Genomic DNA, 22,404 nt, shown 5'->3' on the forward strand with positions numbered 1-22,404 from the left:
CCACTACCACGAGCCAAATGCCAATAGAAATCTCCCACTACAAAAACCCTCCATGAGGAGAGCCGACCCACAGAGTGAGCAGCTCGTACTGCTACTACTCCATCCCATGCTGCCGACTGTTGCGCCTCTGGTGGCCATCCTGAAGTTAGCAGACAATCTTGGGCGAAGGGATGGGTAGGGTGGGATTTCGCTGGCGACTCGAGCCAATCGCCCAGAAATAGATTTTTCCTTACGTCAAAATCCCTTTTCTGGGCTCAGCTCGTGTCGCTGCGCGAAATCGTACCAGAGAAATAGCACAAGATTGTAAATAAAAGTAATAAAATAAATCAGAATAGGTCTCAAATAAAAGAGAAAATAAATATAAAAAGAATATAATTGCTAAAAAGATACAAATACACAGTGATACAAAAATAGAAATATGCTTGAATTACACTTAATTCTAATCATGTTTCTTATCATAAGGTAATTTACATATGTACAGAGGTAAAATGGCTTACATGTAACAAAATGGTATCTGTGTAAAGGCATGTATCAGAAATATAATAGCAATTAAAATAATCAAATGAACAAAGTAATCAATAATGATAATATATAAGGAATGTATATGACTTAATATACAAAACCCGTAACCATTATAAATAAGATGTATCCCCTAGCATAAAAATAAGGGGGTACCATCCATGAGATCAATATCTATAATCATCTGTGAGTGTCCCTAGCAAAAAAAATAAGGGCACCCACTACATCATCATAAAAGCAGCTAAGACACAGGGTGAATGTAAATGAACACGGCAGGAATAGACGAACTGTTGGGTGAGGCAGGTAGAAAGGAGGACTGAATCTTCTACTACAAATTAACTAGAGTCAGGTGGGGAAACTATGTTACCCGCTGCTACTGCTGAAAATTTCAGAGCTTCCAAGGACTTAAGGTAATGACGTTTGAACACTGTCGGCGATTTCCATCCGGTATACTTTTTCAACTCATCGAAGTTCATATGTTGGAAATAATTAATTGAGGTGGCTACTGCCCTGACATCATGTGCTTTCGGGAAAGAGTCAGGATTGGCTTGCTTAATAAAGTACAGGATTTGTTGCCTGATGCCTTAATGGATAAAGTTCCACCTTTTTCCCTCTTAAAGAGGGGACCCGATGAGGATGAGGAGGGTCCTGGACAGAAAGGCTCGTAAGGTTGTAACTGGGCAAAGAGATACATCTTGTGGAAGGGGTAGTACCTTCCAAGGTTCCCACCTCATCAAAGGATCTTCATTCTTTGCTAAAAAGCTACGTTCCGGAGAAAGTAGGACTTCCCCTGTGGGAAGGAATTGAATATGACCCGGATCTCTGGATAAAGCCGACAGTTCTGAAATCCTTGCTCCTGAAGCTAAGCTTAATAAAAACAGGGTTTTTTCTTAAGAGCATTATAAACGAGCATGTGTCATTATCGGTTTCTGAAGCCAGTTTTAGAACATCGTTTAAGAACCATGAAACTGACGTAGGCCTTACAGAAGGTCTAAAGTCTAGCACATGCCTTAGGAATAGACGAGAAGTAGGAATCTGTCAAGTCTATGTTGAACCCAAATTGAAATATCTTTTTCAAGGCTGACTTGTTTGTCGTAATCGTGCTAGCTGCTAAACCTTTTTCAAATAAGGATCTGAAAAAGGATATAGCTGAATTAACTGTCATGATTCTAATATCTGATTCTCTCAGGAAGATTGCTAACTTTTTGACAGCAGCATCATTACTGTCTCAAAGTTGAATCCCTTTTATCGGATTCCAAGAAGAGAATATTCTGAGGGTCAATATTCGCATCTCTTTTTGCCGCAAACTTCATGAAATCCATAAAGTTAGGGTTTTGAGAATCCCTGAGGAAGCGAACACAGTCTTCGTTTGTACTGACTGGGAGAGCCTGGGATTGGGGATACCGAAGAGGACGAAGGCCCAGTTCCAGAATTAGGGGATACCAATTGCTCTTCGGCCAGTCTGGGGCTACTAGAGCCACTTGACCCTTGAATGTCCTGAGTTTGTTTAAAACTTTCATGAGAAGATTCACTGGAGGAAAGACATAAATCTTCTTCCAGTTGTTCCAGTCTAGAGCCAGGGCGTCCGTGGCATAGGTCCCAGAGGGTCCAGGTTGGGGGCTACATAACACGGCAGTTTGTGATTCGCTTGAGATGCGAAGAGATCCACCTGTAGCCCTGGAACTCTTTGAAGGATCCATTGGAACGAACTGTTGTCCAGTGACCATTCCGACTCTAGGGGCACTGATCGGGATAACGCGTCTGCTATGACGTTTCTCACTCCAGCTATGTGAGTGGAGGAGAGATGCCAACTGAACTTGTCTGCCAGGGAGAAGATGGCTACCATGACATGATTTAGATGACGTGACTTGGAGCCTCCTCTGTTTTATATACAATGTACTACCACTGCGCTGTCCAGAACTAGCTTTATGTGGGAGTACTTTGGTGGGCGCAACCTCTTTAGAGTCAAGAACACTGCCATTGCCTCCAGTACGTTTATATGGAACTGACTGAACTGAGGTGACCAAGTTCCTTGAACCCTTTTGACCTGGGAATACCCTCCCCAACCGCTTAAGGACGCGTCTGTGTGGATGGTGATCCCTGGTGGAGGGAACTGAAGGGGTACTGACACTGACAAATTCTTGACTTTCGCCCACGGCCGAAGTCGACATTTGCTCGTGAGCGCCAGATTCTGGTTAGGTCTTTCAGTTTGGCTTTCATTAAGACGTTCGTCACTGATGCAAACTGGAGAGAACCCAGGATCCTCTCCTGAGCTCTCCTTGACGCCAGTTTGTGACTTAGAAATTGCTTGACTGACTTCGCTATTTCTTTCCTTTTGGCTGATGGAATCGACAGAGTATGGGAGGATAGATTCCATTGAATGCCCAACCACTGAAAGTTTGACTCTGGAGTGAGTCTTGACTTGGTCCTGTTTATCTTGAAGCCTAGATATTCCAGGAAATGAATCACTTTCAGTGTAGCTCTGTTGCATTCCTCGACTGTTGAAGCCCAGATCAACCAATCGTCGAGATACGCTACTACCATAATCCCTTGAGACCTGAGTTGTTGCACTACCACTTCCGCTAGTTTCGTGAACACCCTGGGTGCCACGTTGAGTCCGAAAGGAACTACCTTGAAGGAGAATGCCTGGTCTCCTATCTTGAAACCCAGATATGGACGGAAGTGTCTTGCAATAGGGATATGATAGTAGGCGTCTGTAAGATCGATAGAGGTGGTGACGGCCCCAAGGGGGAAGTAAGGTCCGCACCTGCGAGATCGTGAGCATCTTGAACTTGTCGCAGCGGATGGCTAAGTTTAAGCGGGACAAGTCTAAGATTACCCTTCTTTTTTGTGAGCCTTTCTTTGGCACGCTGAACAAGCGACCTTGAAATTTTAATCTCTTGACTCTCGCTATAGCTCCTTTCTGAAGGAGGTCCTCTGCGTACTCTGTCAATTCCTTGGAAGGAAGTTGACGGAAAGGTCTGGATGGAGGTGGGTTCGTCAACCAGCTCCAACCCAGCCTTTTGACACTATGCTCTGAGCCCATTCGCTGAAGTTCCACCGGTGGCGAAAGTGAAACAGCCTCCCTCCTACCTGAAGTTCTTCATTGGTTCTGGAAACCGCCTCGGCCTCCTCTGAAGTGCTTTCCCCTATTAAAGGGCCTCCCGATCCTCTCCCACGAAAGGAACGCTTACCTCTGCCTCCCTTACCCGAGCGGTCATACTTCTGTGAAGCTTGACTCTCGAAGGCTTGATTGTAAGCCGGAGAGATGGCGTAAGAGGTGGAGGGCTGAGGCTGAGGGGATATCACATAAATTGGTTGTGATTGAGCTTTAGAAGTGGAAGGTTGGGCTGTTTGCACTAAGGGCACCGCTGGAACTTGCTGAGAAAAGCGTGGCTGCTTTTTCTGGTAAGGATGGAAACGCCTAGGTTTCCTCTGTCCCTTACCTTTAGGCGTTAAGTCTTGCCTCCTCTTAGCCGTAAGGCCCCAACGGTCCTTAAGGCTCTGGTTCAGCCTCGTAGCCTCTGGCTGGACTTCCTTCACCATAGCTTCTGGGAAGAGATCTGCTCCCCCAGATGTTAGACGAGAGTAACCTATTCGGCTCATGTCGAATGGTTGCCTCTTGTAGGACATGCTTCCTACAATTCGTTCTAGCAGTGGCAAACTCAAACATATCCGACTGTACCGTTTGAGTCAGGGATTTGGTCATGAGTTTAAAAAGCGGTTCTGAGCCATAGGCTATGGTCGCTACCTCGGACATAGCCATAGAGTGAATTGACCTGGCTAATCGCGATTTCGCGTCAAATTCAGCCTGAATAAGGCTATCTGGGAGCCTGGGTAGCTTTTCACCAAACTGATCCATAGCACAGTCCGGTTTGAGTTTGCCAGCTGAGAAGGTGTTCGGCAAGTCTTCCCACAATTCTCCGGCTGAGGGAAGCAACGGAGATGTGGGATCTGCTTCCTTCAATTGAGGCATGGGTTCCCCCTTTTGGGCCGCTGGGATGGTAGACCTCGCGATCTTTGTCAGGAACGGGAGCGGGGTACTCTCATCCATTGTGAAAATGGTAAAGGGACTCTTAAAAGGTTGTATCTTGGTATTAGAACAATCCATGTCCTATAAACACCTGAGCCATTCTCTCTGAGCCTGGTCTCGTGAATAGAGGACTGTCTCCTTTGGTACCCTATCATCCCGCACCATGGCTGACGCTGTAAGCCTTGCGTAGCCTATGAACGGAGGCTGGAGGTCTTCCGGGTAGAACTCTCGAAGTCCTCTATCCTTCGAGTTCCAAATTCCGGTATAGAATGAGGCCGTCTTGGAAGGGGGCGTATGACGCTACTCTCCATGGATTGTTCATCGAGAACGGAGGTCTCGATTCATCGGAGGAAGCTGAGTTCCACTCGTATTGGAAAGTGGAGGAGAGGCTAGAGAGGCTTCTCTCAGTCCGGCTATAATGGAGTCCTGGGACGTAATCCTATCCGACAAACGAGAGATCATTTGTTCCATGCTACTCTTTAGGGGGACCCAACTAGTCGCCCACCTGTTGCAACAGGCCAGCATTGGAGTCCAAGGCCGGAGCTGCTGCGGAGGTGGAGGTGGGGTGGCTCTGAATCGGAACCAAGGTAGCGGAACTGGTGACTCTGCCGGGGTGCGAGATCTCTCTCTGGAGGATTTACTCCTCGAGGACTTAGAGCCGGAGCTAGAAGCTTTAGACCTGTCTGCTCCGGGATTTGCAGCCGGAGACTTACGAGAGGAGGATGAAGCCGAAGTCGTCTTCTTAGACGACGACGACGTCCTAGACAAGGATTTCACTGCTTGACCCTTGACTTTAGGTCTAACCGAAGCGTCAGGAGGAGTATACAATTCATCACCTGTAAATCCTTGGAAGGATGGAGAGGTTGCAGGAGTAGAAGAAACAGTTACGCCCAAGGGTGACCCTTGGGTGTCCACCCTACTCACCTCGACCAACAGGTCGTCTACACCTACCATAGGTTCCACATTAATATCTAAAGTCGCGACGTCCGTGGAGATATCCTGGTCTTGGTCAGTTAATGAGGCAGCCAGCTGTTGTTGGATGAAGGCGATAGTCGGGGCCGCCTCTACTGGGTCGACGTATCCTGTCGCCTTGCCTCCGGGGAAGATTAACAGTGCCAACCGCTTCTCTAAGATGTAGGGCATACCCTTGGCGGCGTTCTTCCCAAAACCGCCGACCCAGGCCCGCAGGGTTGCCAGTGCGGTATCCCTCACTGCCGGCGCCTGGAAGAGAGGGCGTAGATTAGATTTAAGAATCACTTAAATCTAAAACTTAAAGTATAACTTAAACTTAGATGCCTTAAGTTAAAGTGAATGATGAAAACTTAAGCATAAAACAGAAGCGGAGCATCTACCGGAGATGGAATACTTACCCCATCTAAAAGCTGGCTCACCAGATCATAACATATGGTACACGTCTCATGGTACCAGACCTGGATGTCCCCGTGCAGAGTCGCGCATGGAGCATGGACCGGCAAACTTCGTGTACACATGGGTCCTGAAGTGTGGCGGCGCATCCCGTATGCTCACAGTTGGTGGCCTGTAAGTGGGAAGACACATGAGTATCTTAAAGAATATCACTTACAGGCTAAAGGACAGAAGAACTCCGTTGCATGCCGGAGCTCGGAAAAATTTTGGGCATAACCCCTCCCTGCTTCGCCTGAATAGGCTATAATCTCGGAGAGATCCGGTAAAACTCGTAAGGGAGGGGGGGGGAAGGGGGGGGGAAGGTTTAAGGTACTAAGATAAACTTATAGTTAATCTAATAACACTTAAACCTAAAACTCAAACGAACCGGACCAAGTCCAGTGCGTAGCGGAGTGTAGTAACTCAGCAATACGTTAAGGTTAGCAGGGACCCACTGTATGTTCCGGTCCACTCTACTGAGTGGACTAACACCTCTCCGCTGGATGCCAGGACTCCGTCAGGAAAGGAGCCCTAGTAAGGTGGGAAAGAGCGAGAAGACATACAGGCTCAAGCGAACACGGAGCGACAAGGAAGCAACGGATGGGGGGAAAGGCCAGTACCCCCCCACCACATTACCACCCGGCCGGACCGAGAAGCCGGAGAGGTCGAGTCCAGTCTGGGTCTTGTCCCGTCTCCCTGCACCCCTCCGCCTGGGGGGAGAGAGGGAAGCAGGCTCGGGTATGTGGAGCGAGCATGGGCAGACCGACCCACCCTCCCCCGACTCTATGGAAGAGCTGGGAGAGGGGGGAAAGTGACTGGGGCAGGCGTCTGGCTGTCTCGTGATCGCGTAGTGACCACGAGGCGGTAAGACCAAAACAAGACAACTAAGCCTAGGACAAAACCAACTGATCAGAGAGATTGCTATCGGGAAGCAACTGAGCTGAAAAGCAGTGGCATATAGGCCCACTGGGCCAAAACCAGCTGATCAGAGAGAAGCTATAGGGAAGCAACCGAACTGATGAGCGGTAGAATAGGCTCAAAGAGCCAGGACCTAGGCTAAGCCAGACGCCTAACTAACCTAACCATAACAAAATACATGGTACAATAAATAAAAATAAAAGAAAGAAAACAATATAGTAGGAGAAAAAATTCCAGGAGTGTACGACTAACCCGAAGGAAAGTCTACCACTCAAAGCTAGTCAGAGGCCGATACTAAGAGCCGGGACTAGGGTCTGGAAGGAAGAAGCCTACATCAGGTAAAAGACATGCATGCATGACAAACCTGAGTAGACAGTACCCTAAGTAAAACGGATAATTAATATAGAACGTACACAGACAAGGGGATGTTCTAGGGGTATGGGAGACCAAGAACGAACCCACCACGAGGCAGAACCATGCTGCCATGCTTCCGACCCAGAGTTCGTATTTATACCTAAAAAACGGCAATACTGACCCATGGCGGGCGGAAAAAACCAACTAACCATAAATACTGAGTACTTAACTTAGCTGCTGCGATAGCTGCACGCTCCATTATAGATAAATCCAACGAAAGGGCACAAAAAACACAGAGAGAAAATAAGCACGTGTGACTCGTGTGCGCTAACTGAAAAGGATGGAGTAGTAGTAGTACGAGCTGCTCACTCTGTGGGTCGGCTCTCCTCATGGAGGGTTTTTGTAGTGGGAGATTTCTATTGGCATTTGGCTCGTGGTAGTGGTCTCACTCGCCTAGTGTTCATACCGACACCCTTTTGGAGGGTGAGCGAGTCAGTTACACTGACCTTTTTCTTTATTTTATTTATTCTCTGGTATGTGTTAGTACATTTACCCTAGAAATAATAGATTAAAGGATATTTCGCGCAGCGACACGAGCTGAGCCCAGAAAAAGTACTTTGTTAATGGTCTTTACAGTACTAATTGACCTTATCAACTTACAAAATACAATTACTATATAAAATAACTCTGTACTGAAGTGATTTGTGAGTACTACCAGTCTTCAGTTTAAAAATGGATACAAGAAAATTTTATGTCTAAAATCCACATGATAAAATATGACTTAATAAAACATGACATGAAAAAACCATGCTTTTTTTTTATCTTTCATATGCCAATTTTGCTTTAGCACTAGAACGAAGAGATGCTCACAGTCAAGTTAATGTAGAAGGACTTCACTCAGTGTGGAAGAGTTAAGCAAAAATGCCAGACCAACGACACTTCCATAATATAATTACATTCTGCATGTAAAATCAGACAAGCTACTCTATGAACTCAGTCCTATTGCACATACCATGCAAAGAAAAACAAAGATAACTTGGTGCTAATATTATCTAGGAGAAAAACACCGGGGTAATCATCTTAGATGAAAATAGCTTAAAATTTGAGTACTAAATGATTCTCCCATAACAAGAGCTTGGGTAAAAATGCTGCTTAGTTGTGCACAAGAATACAGTGAAGAACACTTTATTTTTCAGAGTCTGAGAAGGAGATAGACTAGTGATGAATTTAGGACCTACAAGGTGTTTAGTGTTACAGAAAAAAAATCTAACATACTATTTCCACTGTAGGCATAAACCCTAGTAGACACTTACTCCCTGACAGTGCTAAATACAGCATTCTCAAGCATGTCACTGAGCACAACTAAACTGCAGTTTTATCATATTGGAAATGATGAAAGATAGCAATAGCTAAAAAAAAATAATTAATAAATGGTCATCTCTATTACATGTCAATTTACTGTATCATGCAACTGCAGTTTTAACAGCAAAACAAGTTTATTTTTTCTGTACAATGTAGTATTCATTCATGACAAAATAACTCAACAAACATGGTACCACCATCATGCATCTCAAAAATAGAAAAATTACTAGTACTATTTGAGATTCACTATCAGTGTCCTACATAATGCTATTCCAGAAGTAATACCATAAAATTCAAAAGCTGTTAATTCAAGAAAATCATATCAGGAAAGTTCTTAAATCCCTGAAATATGCAAGAGAAAGTGAGAGAGATATCTGAACATGCCTCTTGGCCAACTAGACTGTCAAGGGGTTGCAATAGAGCCGTCTATTAAGCACTTGTTTCTCCCATGGACTAGTCTACAAGTCTCTCCGAACACAATAAACTTGGTGGGCAGAAAAAATCCCCAGCAGTGCATATCTTGCTATGCATTGCTAGAACTGCCCCATGGCAAGTTTATCAAATTGAGAAATGACTGTTTACAGACCTTAGTCCAAAATACAACAGACAGTTACAACACAAACATAAGAAAGCTACATGTGAAAGCTATACCATATTCTTTCAATAAATGATACTTGCTGTTTCTGGGTTGAAGGGCCGAGCATAGTCCTGAAGAAAGTATAGAAAACTCTAATAAAAATATCAATGAAATTACGTTAGGCCTACAAGAATAAAACACCTTTCATTGCAAGGACAAAGTACACAAAAACAATAGTTACTGTAATACCGTATGATTTGTTCACAGGGGAAAAATATTTATTCAATATGCCCTTGATTTTTGAAAATGAAACAATAACATTGCAACATGTCAGTTCTGAAAACATATACTAAAAGGATACAAAGGGTTCAATGGTACTGTTTATATATACGTATAATTCTAACAAACTGTTAGAATTTTCACTTACCTAATTTCATATTCTTCTCAGCCATATTAGGCAAAGTTTAACATAGTGACATCATTAAACATATCAACACATGCTAAAATCATAAAATATATGGTAGTATAATGCACTAGGATATTCACTACATGTCCAACTTTCTCACTATAGGAGTCTGATCATCTAGGAACTAAGCATTCAGATACATGAACCGTGACTATTTTCGTCTGCCTGACAAAACCAAATTTACAGAAAGTTGAAGTTGAATGGAGATCACATTACCTGAAGGTACCATATGCATCTTAGAAAAAATATATATAGATACTAGTGTATTGCCTGAACAACCATATAGTAGTGCTGCACACTGCCAAACAGAAAACCTGTCCCTGTCTAAATCATTTTAACACCATGTAATACATAATAGTGTTGGCATGTCAAAGTGTTGTATAAAATGCAAAAAAATCTAATGCACTGCAGCATTTGTTGAAAAATGTGGACTTGTAGAGAAACTAAAAGTTTAAGGAAAAATTCCGAGATTCTGGTGTGGTTACTGCACTAATAATTAGAATAGTATATGTTAAATTCATACTAGTATAATCATAACTTTAGTTTCATCAGTACTTGACTGTATATAAGAAGCCATTTTTCTCCCCAAAATATGGGTCAAAGCATATCACCCCGGTCTTATATGTAAAATTAATGAATATGGTAGGCTTAACTGGTACCCTTTGGACCAAAGGGTTCCCAATTACATATTTGAATTTTCAATCTGTTTGCGTGGCTAGGAATATTCACTAAAAGCTTCAGTGTAGCTAATACACCATAACTAAAACAAAAAATATAATGGTAAATACCAAATATGAAGCACTGTCCATAAACAGCCTTCAGAAAAAAATGAATCTTTAAGTAGTATTGTGAAACCTCTAAAAATTAGTATGATATATAAAAAAAGAATGTAAAATTAAAATTCTACAGCTTAATAAACCATAATTTAGACCATAGTACTGTAATGTTAAACACAACAGTCTACCATAACTGGCACAACAGATTTAAGCTCTGCATTCCAAATACGTAGTACAGTGTATATGCACATAAAATAATATGCCTAACTTATATGATGGCAAAACGTTGTTTTGCTTTTATTGTTCACTTGTCCAGGTAATTTGCATACCCTAAGATGCATGTATGGTATTTAATCAGAGAGAGAGAGAGAGAGAGAGAGAGAGAGAGAGAGAGAGAGAGAGAGAGAGAGAGAGAGAGAGAGAGAGAGACTTAGTTTTGTCTGAAGACAGCTCAAAGGTCTATGACAAGCAGGAAATCTGACACCACTAATTACGCTAAAAATCTATATAACAAATATTTATACATACAGTATCTACATAATTTATTGATACAAAGACTGCAAACAGGCATCTGAATATGTAGATATATAAAAGAAAATTTCACCAAATTTTACACAAACTGTACAGTCTTTGGAATCATAAAAACAGGTTACTAGTTCAACCAGGGTTCTAGGACTGTAAGTGGACTTGGTGGTTAAAAATTTTCCTGAAAGCCTAATTTAACATACTCTTCTTATGAATTTTCTACAATACTGTATGCCCTACAAATTCCATCTATGTATTTCACTTTTCTACATTTCATCCATTTGAACTGAAGACTAACAAAATATTATTCTAGTATGGATATAAAAATTATCTTACAATACCTACTGCAAGACTTTCTAAATTCAATGTTATCCTATTCGCAGGAAAGCTGCTGCAAAAATCGACTTAACACTCTGAAATACAACTTACTTAACCTAATGGAGAGTAGTGGGATCTAAGATATTTCAGTCAAAATTCTCTATTCTATGCAGGAGAAAAAAAAGATGACAACCTTGATGAAGAGTTCATACAATACAATGAAAAAAAAACGTACAGAAACTCAAATAAAAGTGGCTTACCCTTGATAGCATAGGACTCGGCAATAATCCTCAGGGACCTCGTAGGAAGAGCCTTTTCCGTAAGCTGATCAAGTCCTGCTGCAGTCAGTCGTCCGAGAGCACCCTCGTAGTCTCCCATTGCATACTCCAGTTTTGAGAGCAGCAACAAGGCATCAAGGGACACCTCCAACTACAAACAGAACAAAGAAAAGAATCCCTTAGGTACATTTTCTGCTGAAGGTTTTCGTAAAATGTCAACGGGGGTGTATTAGTGTCCGAAAATGTTAAGAAATGGTAAAATTGAAAGGAACATACAAGATAACTTGAAAAGGGGGAATAGGATGACTCCACACTAAAGGGTCCAATCACGCATACTATTTTGAATGAGACACAAATGAGGACTTTAATTCAATAACCATAAAAAGTGAACTTTAGTACTAAAGTGAACATCACAGAGAGACAGTACAGTACTAGTGTATGCAAATACAGGCAACCAACATAATACAAAGGCACACACACACACTACAGATTTACAATATATAAGCTTGAGCATACACACAAGCATACAAAATTAATCCCAGCATTCAACACATAATTTAAGAGAATATGTATCCTATGTACGTAATACACAAGAAAAGCACAATACTGTGTAGCAAAATAAACTTAAAAACATGAACTACTTTCAAACAATGACTTTACCCTTTTTTTTTTTAATCCCTCTGACACATATTGTTTGACCATCATAAGCTGTGCAGCAATACAGTTTACGGCAAGCAGTGAAACATTGACAGACTAGAGCATATAGCCTCTTAAATCCGTAAGACCAATCTTATGTCATACTTTTACATTAATTTTGATTAGAAATTCAGGATAGATATTTTATTCAAAATAAATATGGCTCAGCAAAAGCATTCTGACATTAGAAACTGAAATCATAAATTTCTAACTGGGTTCTAAATCAACAAGTAATGTCAATTTTTCAATTTAGTCCTTTCCTGTTTCTTTACTAATGAATACTTTTTAGTATAATATACCTAATATCAAAATTTGCTCAATATCAAAGCCTTTATCTTGGAAGTTTATTACAAAAAGAAAATTGTAAAACCAGTTATAGTACATACAAAATTACCATTAGTACCAACAAAATGGCACAAAAAAATTTTCTTTGAAGCTTGTGAAAAGTAGCTGTATGAAATTAAACTACTTCTCAAGCAATATGCAAATGCTTCTTCGAATATTGGTGTGGGTTCTTTTCTGGTTAAATTTCTTCTTGCATGGATGATCCAGAAATATGTTGAAAACCAGCTCGGGTTTCCTTTGGTTAAAAATAATCCCCTATAAATACTAAATCCATAAATATCCCTAGAAACTTTTCCTTTTAGCCAGATTAAGAGGCATAACTACTGCTTGTTGAAACAAGGGATATAATGAACCATTCCCAGATCAAAATCTAACATTCCCTTAAATGTTCATATTTTTCGAATGTTTCAACATACTTCCAACTAGCAATTAACACAGAATATCAAAGTAGAAAAGAACTCTTAACAGCATCCTTAAAATATTTAAGAGTAGAAACCTGAATTGAATTGGATGCACTGTCAAACAGCACAAACCAGACCCTCACTAAAGGCTATTTCCATTCCAGTACACAAACGGCCACAAGATTAAGAATTTACCACGAGAGCAATGAAGACAATTCTGATCGTTTCCCTGCTCAACTTGAAAACAAAAGTAAAAGGTTCACTCAGCCTCACTTGTGAACCAAACTAAAAGTCTCAGTCTTTGAATCTAGTACAGTTGACCCCTGGGATACGCATGGGATAAGGATTACAACCACCTGCAAATACATAGCTAAAATCCATGAATACTAGACACCCCTCTGAAAATGCTCATTACTACCTATTTTGATAGTTCAAACACCAAAAACCACCTCTATAAATGCTCATACCTCCCTATTTTACTTGTGTTATCAAGAAAATTGTTATTAGTCATGGAAATGGAATTTTTATTATAAAATTAATATTGATAATACTTACCTGTATAATTTATCTAGCCCTAAATCCCCAAAAACCGCATCAAAATTTACCACAATGGCAACCCTGTTACCTCCTATTCTGTCCGCCAGTTGGAAACACTGCCGTTGACAGTTACAAAACCTTCCCTTGAAAATCAGTTGTGATAGGCAGATCTTGGGGTAGGATGGGTGGGACTAGATAAATTATACAGGTAAGTATTATTAATATTAATTTTATAATAAAAATTCCATATTAACCCTTAAACGCCGACTGGACGTATTTTACGTCGAGATAAATTGTCTCTCGGGTGCCGACTGGACGTATTTTACGTCGACATACAAAAGTTTTTTTTTAAATTCGCGGAAAAATACTTATAGGCCTACCAGCCTAAAACTTTTGAATCACACGCCTTGGGGGATGCTGGGAGTTCACGGATCAAGGCCTTGTTTTGTTTTGAAGCGTGACCCAAGTGCGCATGCGCGATATCCCTTCTTCTCGCTCCAGCCAGCATCAGTAGCGCATCATCCGAGAGCGATCTTTCGTCAGAAGCGTGTTTTTCTGGACTTGTGCGAGACTTAGAGCATTTGTGTTGCTACAGGACATTCCTAGATATGTCTTAACGACGTGTGGACCGCGAAAGGCGCGTTTTACCCGTCGGAAGGGATCGTGTAAGGCGAGTTTTGGACCTGAATGCTGGCGAGGGGCCAAGCACCCAGCATGACCCCGCGCCTCAAGGCCGTTCTGTGCGGCCACGTGTGGCTGAAAGTGTTTTAGGAACACAGCGTATGCCTTTGGTTACCCCTAGGAAGCATGTGGGCGTCCTTAGGGGCATTCGTAAGCATTTGGGAGGCCTCCAACCAAGGGACATAGATGAATATCTATCGGAGCTTGATCGGGAACTTGTCGCAAGTCCTCATTTTGATGGCGGATGGTCATCGAATGATGAGGACATCAGTCCCGATGAAAGTGAGGATGAATATATGCCCCCAATGTCCATTCGAGGCTCACATCCCGAAAGTGAGCTCGAATTCAGTGGGTTCAGTGCTTACGAGAGGGAATCTGAGGAGGAGGGGGAGGATGGGGATACAGGGTCAAGTTTTATCGCAGAGGACGATACAGAAAGTGAAGGCCTAAGTGAGGGTGATGGGCCAACGGGGGAGGGTAGAGTGCAATATCGTGCGCGCGCACGGGCACATAGAAGGTCAGCTCGTCGCGCCAGCCAAGGTGAAGGTCTGTCGTCGGAGAGTGACGAGGGGTGGACGGAGGACCCCAACCCTCCTAACATGCACCCCTTCACGGCAACCCCTGGGATCACCGTACCAGTACCCCTGACTGTTTTGGGGTTCATCCAGCTTTTCCTGACGCGGGAATTGCTGGAATACCTGGTACACGAGACGGTGGACTACGCTCGGTACTGCCAGTATGAGCTGAGGACGACCTTGTCATATTACTGGCGGGGTTGCAACCTCATTGACATAGCGCATTTTTTGGGGCTCCACATTTATTTTGGTATGACACCTGCTGCAGACGTCAGGCAATATTGGAGGAAAATTATTTTTTATGTACTATGCCTATTGTGCCTGGCGTTATGTCCCGTGATAATTTCCTGGCGTTGGACAGGTACTTCAACGCCTTCAACCGAAGGGCCATACCCCGGAATAACAGTGATCGCCTCATTTTAGTGCGCCCAGTGTTGGATTATATCCGTGAGCGGTGTAGTAATCTCGTGATTCCTGGAAAGAACCTGTCTTTGGATGAGGGGATGATGCCTTACAAAGGACGTCTTGGTATAAAAGTGTATAACCCCAAGAAGCCAAAGAAATATGGTGTGAAATTCTTTCTTATTACCGAGGCCAACACTGGATACGTTGTGGACTTTTCAGTGTATTCCGGGGTCTTCTCCACGCTGCGTGACACTGTATTCAATCTTGTGGGACGTTTCCGTAACCAGGGATATCACCTGTTTATGGATAATTATTATAACTCGGTATCCCTGGCCCAGGAACTGTATGAAGCAGGTGTTCACGTCAGTGGTACCCTTCGGTTGGTGCGTGGGGCCCCGAATGTCCTCAAGAGGTTCGCTAGTCACTCCGCAACACCTGGCAAGAGGAGAGACAGAGTGGCGGCGGAAGGGCGCTGTCTTCGTCATCTGTTGGAAGGGTGTCCAACTCGTCCCCATGATTACGAGGAGTCATGAACCCATCCAAGAAGAGATCGTACAGCGGAAGAAGACATGTCGACAGGGCCGAGTTGTGTTTGAGGAGTTTCGTATCGAGCGGCCTACCGTCATTGGGCACTACAACAGGCACATGGGAGGAGTTGATCTCTTTGATCAGCTCATCCAGTATTATCCCTTTGCCAGGAGAACCAGAAGGTGGACACAGAAGCTCCTAAAATACATCCTTCAGTTGGCCCTCCAAAATGCCTACATACTGTACTGTGGGCTCCGCGGTGACAATCTTCCGAGGTTGACCCACATACAGTTCCTAGAGGTAGCCGGGAATGCCCTCATCAACTTCGATCCCGATGAGTGGCCTTCCATAACTGACCCCTGCCCCGAGCTGCAGATCTGCCCCTAGAGGAAAGGGCAGATAGGAGGGCCAACTTCGCTCCGACCTTGCGCGCCCCTGCTCGCACTGCCGCCGCCCCTGCTGCCGCCCCTGCTGCCCGCCCCTGCCTGCCGCCCCTGCTGCCGCCCCCCTGCCGCCGCCCCGCCCCTTGGATGACGCCCCTGCTGACGGACGCCCCTGCTGCCACCGCCCCTGCTGACGACGCCCTGCTGCCGCCCTCCCTGCTGACGACGCCCCTGCTGACGACGCCCCTCTTGGTTGCCGGCCCCGCCATCACCGCTTCTCGTCGGGTATGGACCCTGCGTGTCGGCTGCAGCCAGGGGATCACATACTGGAGGCCTTACAAGGGCGAAGGCAGAAACAGTGCCGGGTGTGCCATATGAATGGCGAAGGAGAGACACCCGGTTCTTCTGTCGTCTCTGCAAAGTTGCTCTTTTTGCAGGATAGGGAGTGTGACCGAAAGTACCACACTAAGGTCATGTATTGGAGCGCGCCCCCTAAAACCGACAGCGAAGGGCGCACAGGGCCGCCGGGTCCATCAGCAGTAAGGGCGCGCCTCTCCCTCCTCCACCTGTACCTCGTCATGTCGAGTGGAAAAAAATGCAAGACTCTTCAATGGAGGAGGGAGAAAACAAGAACAGAACAAAGAGTCAGGATTACGAGTGAGTATTCTGCATTTATTTTATATTATTTTTATATTTATTACAATTTTTTATATATCCGAATCTGTGCACGATAAAATAATAAGAAGAACATTTCATTGTATGCGAAAAGAGTGTCACCTGCATTCCTTTTATTTATGTATTGGTACCGAATCGAAGAATGTAATATATATATTTTACGTATAAAAAAAAAAAAAGTATAATATATATATATATATAATATATATAATATATTATATATATATATATATATATATATATATATATAATAATATATATATATATATATATATATTTTTTTATACGTAAACAAAATATATATATTACATTCTTCGATTCTGGTACCAATACATAAATAAAAGGAATGCAGGTGACACTTCTCTTTATTTATAATATATATATTTATATATATACATACATATATATATATATTATAAATATTGGTTTTTTTGGGTAACGCAAATTACTACAGTCTAGTAATATTCAATCATTTACCTTCACTTTAAAACAAATTGCAAGTCTCTAGAACAATATCTCGATTTATGGTGAATATTTGAAAAAAATGTTTTTATTCCCTCCGCGCGCCGATTCTCGGCAGCGAATCTCCGAAATGCGTAGGTCACATTCTCCTAATATTTGTGCCTTTTCATATTACGCTTATTTTAGTTTATATATGGAAATGTGCGCAAAAACATGCACAATATAACAACAAATATTGGAAGGTTGTAGCATTTCTCATTTTTTAAATATTTGCATATAAAGTACGATAAGTACAAAAAAAACTACGATCGGTCAACTTTGACTCAACCGAAATGGTCAAAAAACGCATTTGTAACATAAAAATCTTACAATCTAGTAATATTCAATCATTTATCTTCACTTTAAAACATATTGCAAGTCTCTAGAACATTATCTCGATTTATGGTGAATTTTTGAAAAAAATATTTTTTTTCCCTCCGCGCGCCGATTCTCGGCCTAAATCTCCGAAACGCGTAGGTCACATTCTCCTAATATTTGTGACTTTTCATATTACGCTTTTTTTTAGAGTTTTATATATGGAAATGTGCGCAAAAACATGCACAATATAACAACAAATATTAGAAGGTTGTAGCATTTCTCATTTTTGAAATATTTGCATATAAAGTACGATAAGTACGAAAAAAACTACGATCGGTCAAATTTGACTCAACCCAAAAGGTCAAAAAACGCATTTGTAACATACAAATCTTACAGTCTAGTAATATTCAATCATTTATCTTTATTTTAAAACAAATTGCAAGTCTCTAGAACATTATCTCGATTTATGGTGAATTTTTGAAAAAAATATTTTTTTTCCCTCCGCGCGCCGATTCTCGGCCGAAAATCTCCGAAACGCGTAGGTCACATTCTCCTAATATTTGTGCCTTTTTATATTACGCTTTTTTTTAGAGTTTTATATATGAAAATGTGCGCAAAAACATGCACAATATAACAAAAAATATTGGAAGGTTGTAGCATTTCTCATTTTTTAAATATTTGCATATAAAGTACGATAAGTACAAAAAAAACTACGATCGGTCAACTTTGACTCAACCGAAAAGGTCAAAAAACGCATTTGTAACATAAAAAATCTTACAGTCTAGTAATATTCAATCATTTATCTTCATTTTAAAACAAATTGCAAGTCTCTAGAACAATATCTCGATTTATGGTGAATTTTTGAAACAAATATTTTTTTCCCTCCGCTCGCCGATTCTCGGCCGAAAATCTCCGAAACGCGTAGGTCACATTCTCCTAATATTTGTGCCTTTTCATATTACGCTTTTTTTTAGAGTTTTATATATGGAAATGTGCGCAAAAATATGCACAATATAAAAAAAAATATTGGAAGGTTGTAGCATTTCTCATTTTTTAAATATTTGCATATAAAGTACGATAAGTACAAAAAAAACTACGATCGGTCAACTTTGACTCAACCGAAAAGGTCAAAATATGCATTTGTAACATAAAAATCTTACAGTCTAGTAATATTCAATCATTTATCTTCACTTTAAAACAAATTGCAAGTCTCTAGAACAATATCTCGATTTATGGTGAATTTTGGAAAAAAAAAATTTTGAAAAAAAAAAATTTTTTCCCTCCGCACGCCAATTCTCGGCCGAAAATCTCCGAAACGCGTAGGTCACATTCTCCTAATATTTGTGCCTTTTCATATTACGCTTTTTTTAGAGGTTTATATATGGAAATGTGCGCAAAAACATGCACAATATAACAACAAATATTGGAAGGTTGTAGCATTTCTCATTTTTGAAATATTTGCATATAAAGTACGATAAATAGGAAAATAACTACGATCGGTCAACTTTGACTCAACCGAAAAGGTCAAAAAACGCATTTGTAACATAAAAATCTTACAGTCTAGTAATATTCAATCATTTATCTTCACTTTAAAACATATTGCAAGTCTCTAGAACAATATCTAGAGGTCACATTCTCCTAATATTTTTGCCTTTTCATATTACGCTTTTTTTAGAGTTTTATATATGAAAATGTGCACAAAAACATGCACAATATAACAAAAATTATTGGAAGGTTGTAGCATTTCTCAATTTTTTTATATTTGCATATAAAAAAAAATTTAAACAAAAATTCGACATTCGGTCAACTTTAACCTCATTTGGAAATGGTCGAAAACTTGCATTTTTTAAGCTAAGAAAAACTCTTTACAGTATCGTAATATTCCATCATTTACCTTCATTTTGAAACAAATTGCAAGTCTCTATAACAATATTTCGATTTATGGTGAATTTTTAAAAAAATTATTTTTTTACGTCCGTGCGCTACGAATTCATGCATCATTTTGTGATAATATTTTCTCTGTGTTGCTTTTATCGTTTTACAATGTGTTATATACCAAAATGATTGCAATTTAGTGCACTTTACAACGAAAAAAAAGTAACTTGTTACCTCTAACCGTTTTGCGCACAGCGCGATTTGAATACAATTATATATGAAATTTCGTTTTTGCGCTATCATATATCGCATTATTTATATATGATAATGATAATTTTTTTCATTTCTGATGGTTGCATACTAAACTTCAAGCAATGACAAAAAAGGAGCCAAAGATGAACTCTTAATCTTGAAAACTAAGCGCGCTGTGATTTTTTGAAAAAAATCTTTTTTCCGCTTCCGCGCTCACTCTCAAACCCCTCCGGCACACAGGAGTCATTTTTTTATTTACCGCTCCGGCGTTAGAGTGTTAATAAACATTACCTTAATATAATTTATCTAGCCCATTAACCACATTGAAAAGGAGGAGGGAATCTGAGTACAATTTCCCTTTCAGGCCGAATAGGACATAAAACAATCAAAGAAATATATATCATGGGCAGTTAAAAACTCAACCCGAGCTCTAAGATACTAAGAACTCAAAGTCTCCTACCAAAATGCTGTCGAACTGTGGTAGTAAAGGACAAGGAGTAAGTGCGTAGTCAGTCTGTCTGTACTAAAGTCAGGTGACCGACCAGGTGACCGGTCAGACGAAATGAGGACAGCAAGGCTGCACCCTGATGACTTTATCAAGCACTACAACGACACCTGCTCTCTCACGAATGTCTGGCACCAAGAGAGAGGAGCAGGTATTGACAACTCTTTCCCTGAAGGATGAGTGCCTGGACTGCCTGGGCGATTCAAAGCTAAGCAAACATTGGGGGTGTATCAACGCAACCCAACGTCGCCAGCAGCGATATCGGCTCATGAGCAACTTCTGACTCGAGCTTTCTGGTGCCAGGAGAAAGGAGCGCGGAGCAAAAAGGCGACTCAGTCCCGAAGGACAAGTGCCAGCAGTCCAACCTGGTCTCATGTTAAACGGTCATCGGAGAGTGTATCAACGCAACCGACTTCGTCAACAAGAAACTCAGGGCTACTAAATGTCGCCTGATCTCACACGAGTCTGACTCCGAGAAATCAGGTGAGACAAAAAATAGATGGTGAACGAGTCACCAGATGACAGCAGACGATCCATCGACTCATTCCCTATCCAGGACAATGGAAGAAGCGTGAGTCGTCAAGACAAGCGAACCAGTGGCTAGTCCTAAGTCGGCATAGACTTTGGGAGAAGCATAGTCGCCAGTGCCGACAACCCAGTGGCTGGTCCCATGTCATACTGACAATGGAAGCAGCATGAGTTGTCAAGTAGCTAGTCCTTGTCATCAACAACACCTAAATAGCAAACTGCCTAATTCCTATTATAACTAAACCAAAAACTGCCATAAGTTATAATGTAAAAACAAAAAACAAAAAATATATACAACAAAAAATAAATAATACACAGGTAGCAACCAAACGTAAAACAGGAAGACTACCTAATTCTCCTGTCAGACGACCTGTCCTGCCATCAACAACAGGCCCAAAGAACGAAGGTCGCCTAGAACTAGAGAAATATCCCTCAAGTAAAAAGAGGCAAAAACATTATTAAAACGCCAAGTCACTGCCTCAAGCACCTTGGCGACTGAGACGTTCTTCATAAAAGCTACTGATGTAGCAACTGCTCTAATACTGTGTGCTCTCGGCGCCTGGCCTTCACTGGCAGCCGAACCACCAGTTTTAACAATAAGATCTCTGAGAAAAAAGGATACACCATTCTTTGATATAGGTCTCTTGGCATTTCGGGGTGAAACAAACAGATGACGGGGACGACCCTGAATGTCCTTCGTCCGGCGTAAATAGCCTAACAGGGCAAAGAACTAATTCCTCATTTAAATTACCTACAAAGTCGACCAGCGACTTCAGCACGAAAGACCTGGGAATGGGATTATCAGACGATTCAGTCTTGAGACAAATTTGGGAAGGTATGACAAAATCATGCCTTGTCCAGATCTGGCAACCAGAAAAGAGAGTGCTTGCAGTTCACCCACCCTCATGGCTGTAGCCAGCGAGACAAGGAAGTGTGTCTTAGAAGAGAGGTCCCTAAAATTGGCCGTATTCAGAGGCTCAAACGGAGGGAACCTTAAGGCTTGAAGGACTTTATTAACGTCACATGTCGGAGGAGAACACTGCGGACTGGGTCAAGATAGGGAAAGGATCGAATTAAATCTCTAATGACATAAGATGAAGAGATTTCAGGGAGCCTCGCCTTAAAAACATAGGAAAGCATCGACCTATAACCCTTAATGCACGAAGGTGACAGGGCCCTGTCATGATGTAAATGAACTAAAAACTCTGCTACTTTCGGTAAGGAAGGTCTAGAAATTGAATGTCCTTGAGACTTACACCAACGTCTGTAAACCGGCCATTTAGCTTGATAATTTACTCTGGTTGATTGCCGTCTGCCAAGAGCCAACCGTTGCGCCACTCTGGAGAAGAACCCTTTGTGCTTGGAGAATCTCCTGAGTGTCTCCAGGCATGAAGATGAAGCATGTGGAGCCTCTGATGGAACCGATGAAAATGGGGTTGTTTGAGAAGATCTGGTCTCTCTGTCAGATGAATGGGGGGCTCCACCAGAGCTTCCAGTAGTTAGGGGAACCACTCATTCTGTGGCCAGAAGGGGGCAATCAAGGTGAGATCTAGACGCTTGGTTGCCCTCACTTTGTTGAGGACTGACCTCACCAGAGCAAACAGAGGAAATGCATAGGCTTGAAGGCCCTACCAGTCCTACAAAAGAGCGTCTGTCCCGGCACTCTGAG

General features: G+C 41.8%; 1 protein-coding gene across 5 annotated transcripts in view; it reads right to left on the reverse strand.

Annotated features, from left to right (window-relative positions):
• Nucleotides 1-22,404, reverse strand: part of LOC135209548 (tetratricopeptide repeat protein 7B-like) — a 482,937-nt gene that overhangs the window by 268,803 nt on the left and 191,730 nt on the right. For 4 of the 5 annotated variants that reach the window (XM_064242205.1, XM_064242204.1, XM_064242202.1 and 1 more), the window contains 2 exons: nt 11,513-11,681; nt 9,269-9,298 (listed from right to left, as the gene is read on the reverse strand). In XM_064242205.1, coding sequence (XP_064098275.1) covers nt 9,269-9,298; nt 11,513-11,681 — 199 coding nt within the window. The remainder of the gene's footprint in view (nt 1-9,268; nt 9,299-11,512; nt 11,682-22,404) is intronic. The other variant, XM_064242203.1, reaches the window with a different exon arrangement.

Source organism: Macrobrachium nipponense, chromosome 38 (genome assembly GCF_015104395.2).
Source record: "Macrobrachium nipponense isolate FS-2020 chromosome 38, ASM1510439v2, whole genome shotgun sequence".
Lineage (NCBI taxonomy): Eukaryota > Metazoa > Arthropoda > Malacostraca > Decapoda > Palaemonidae > Macrobrachium > Macrobrachium nipponense.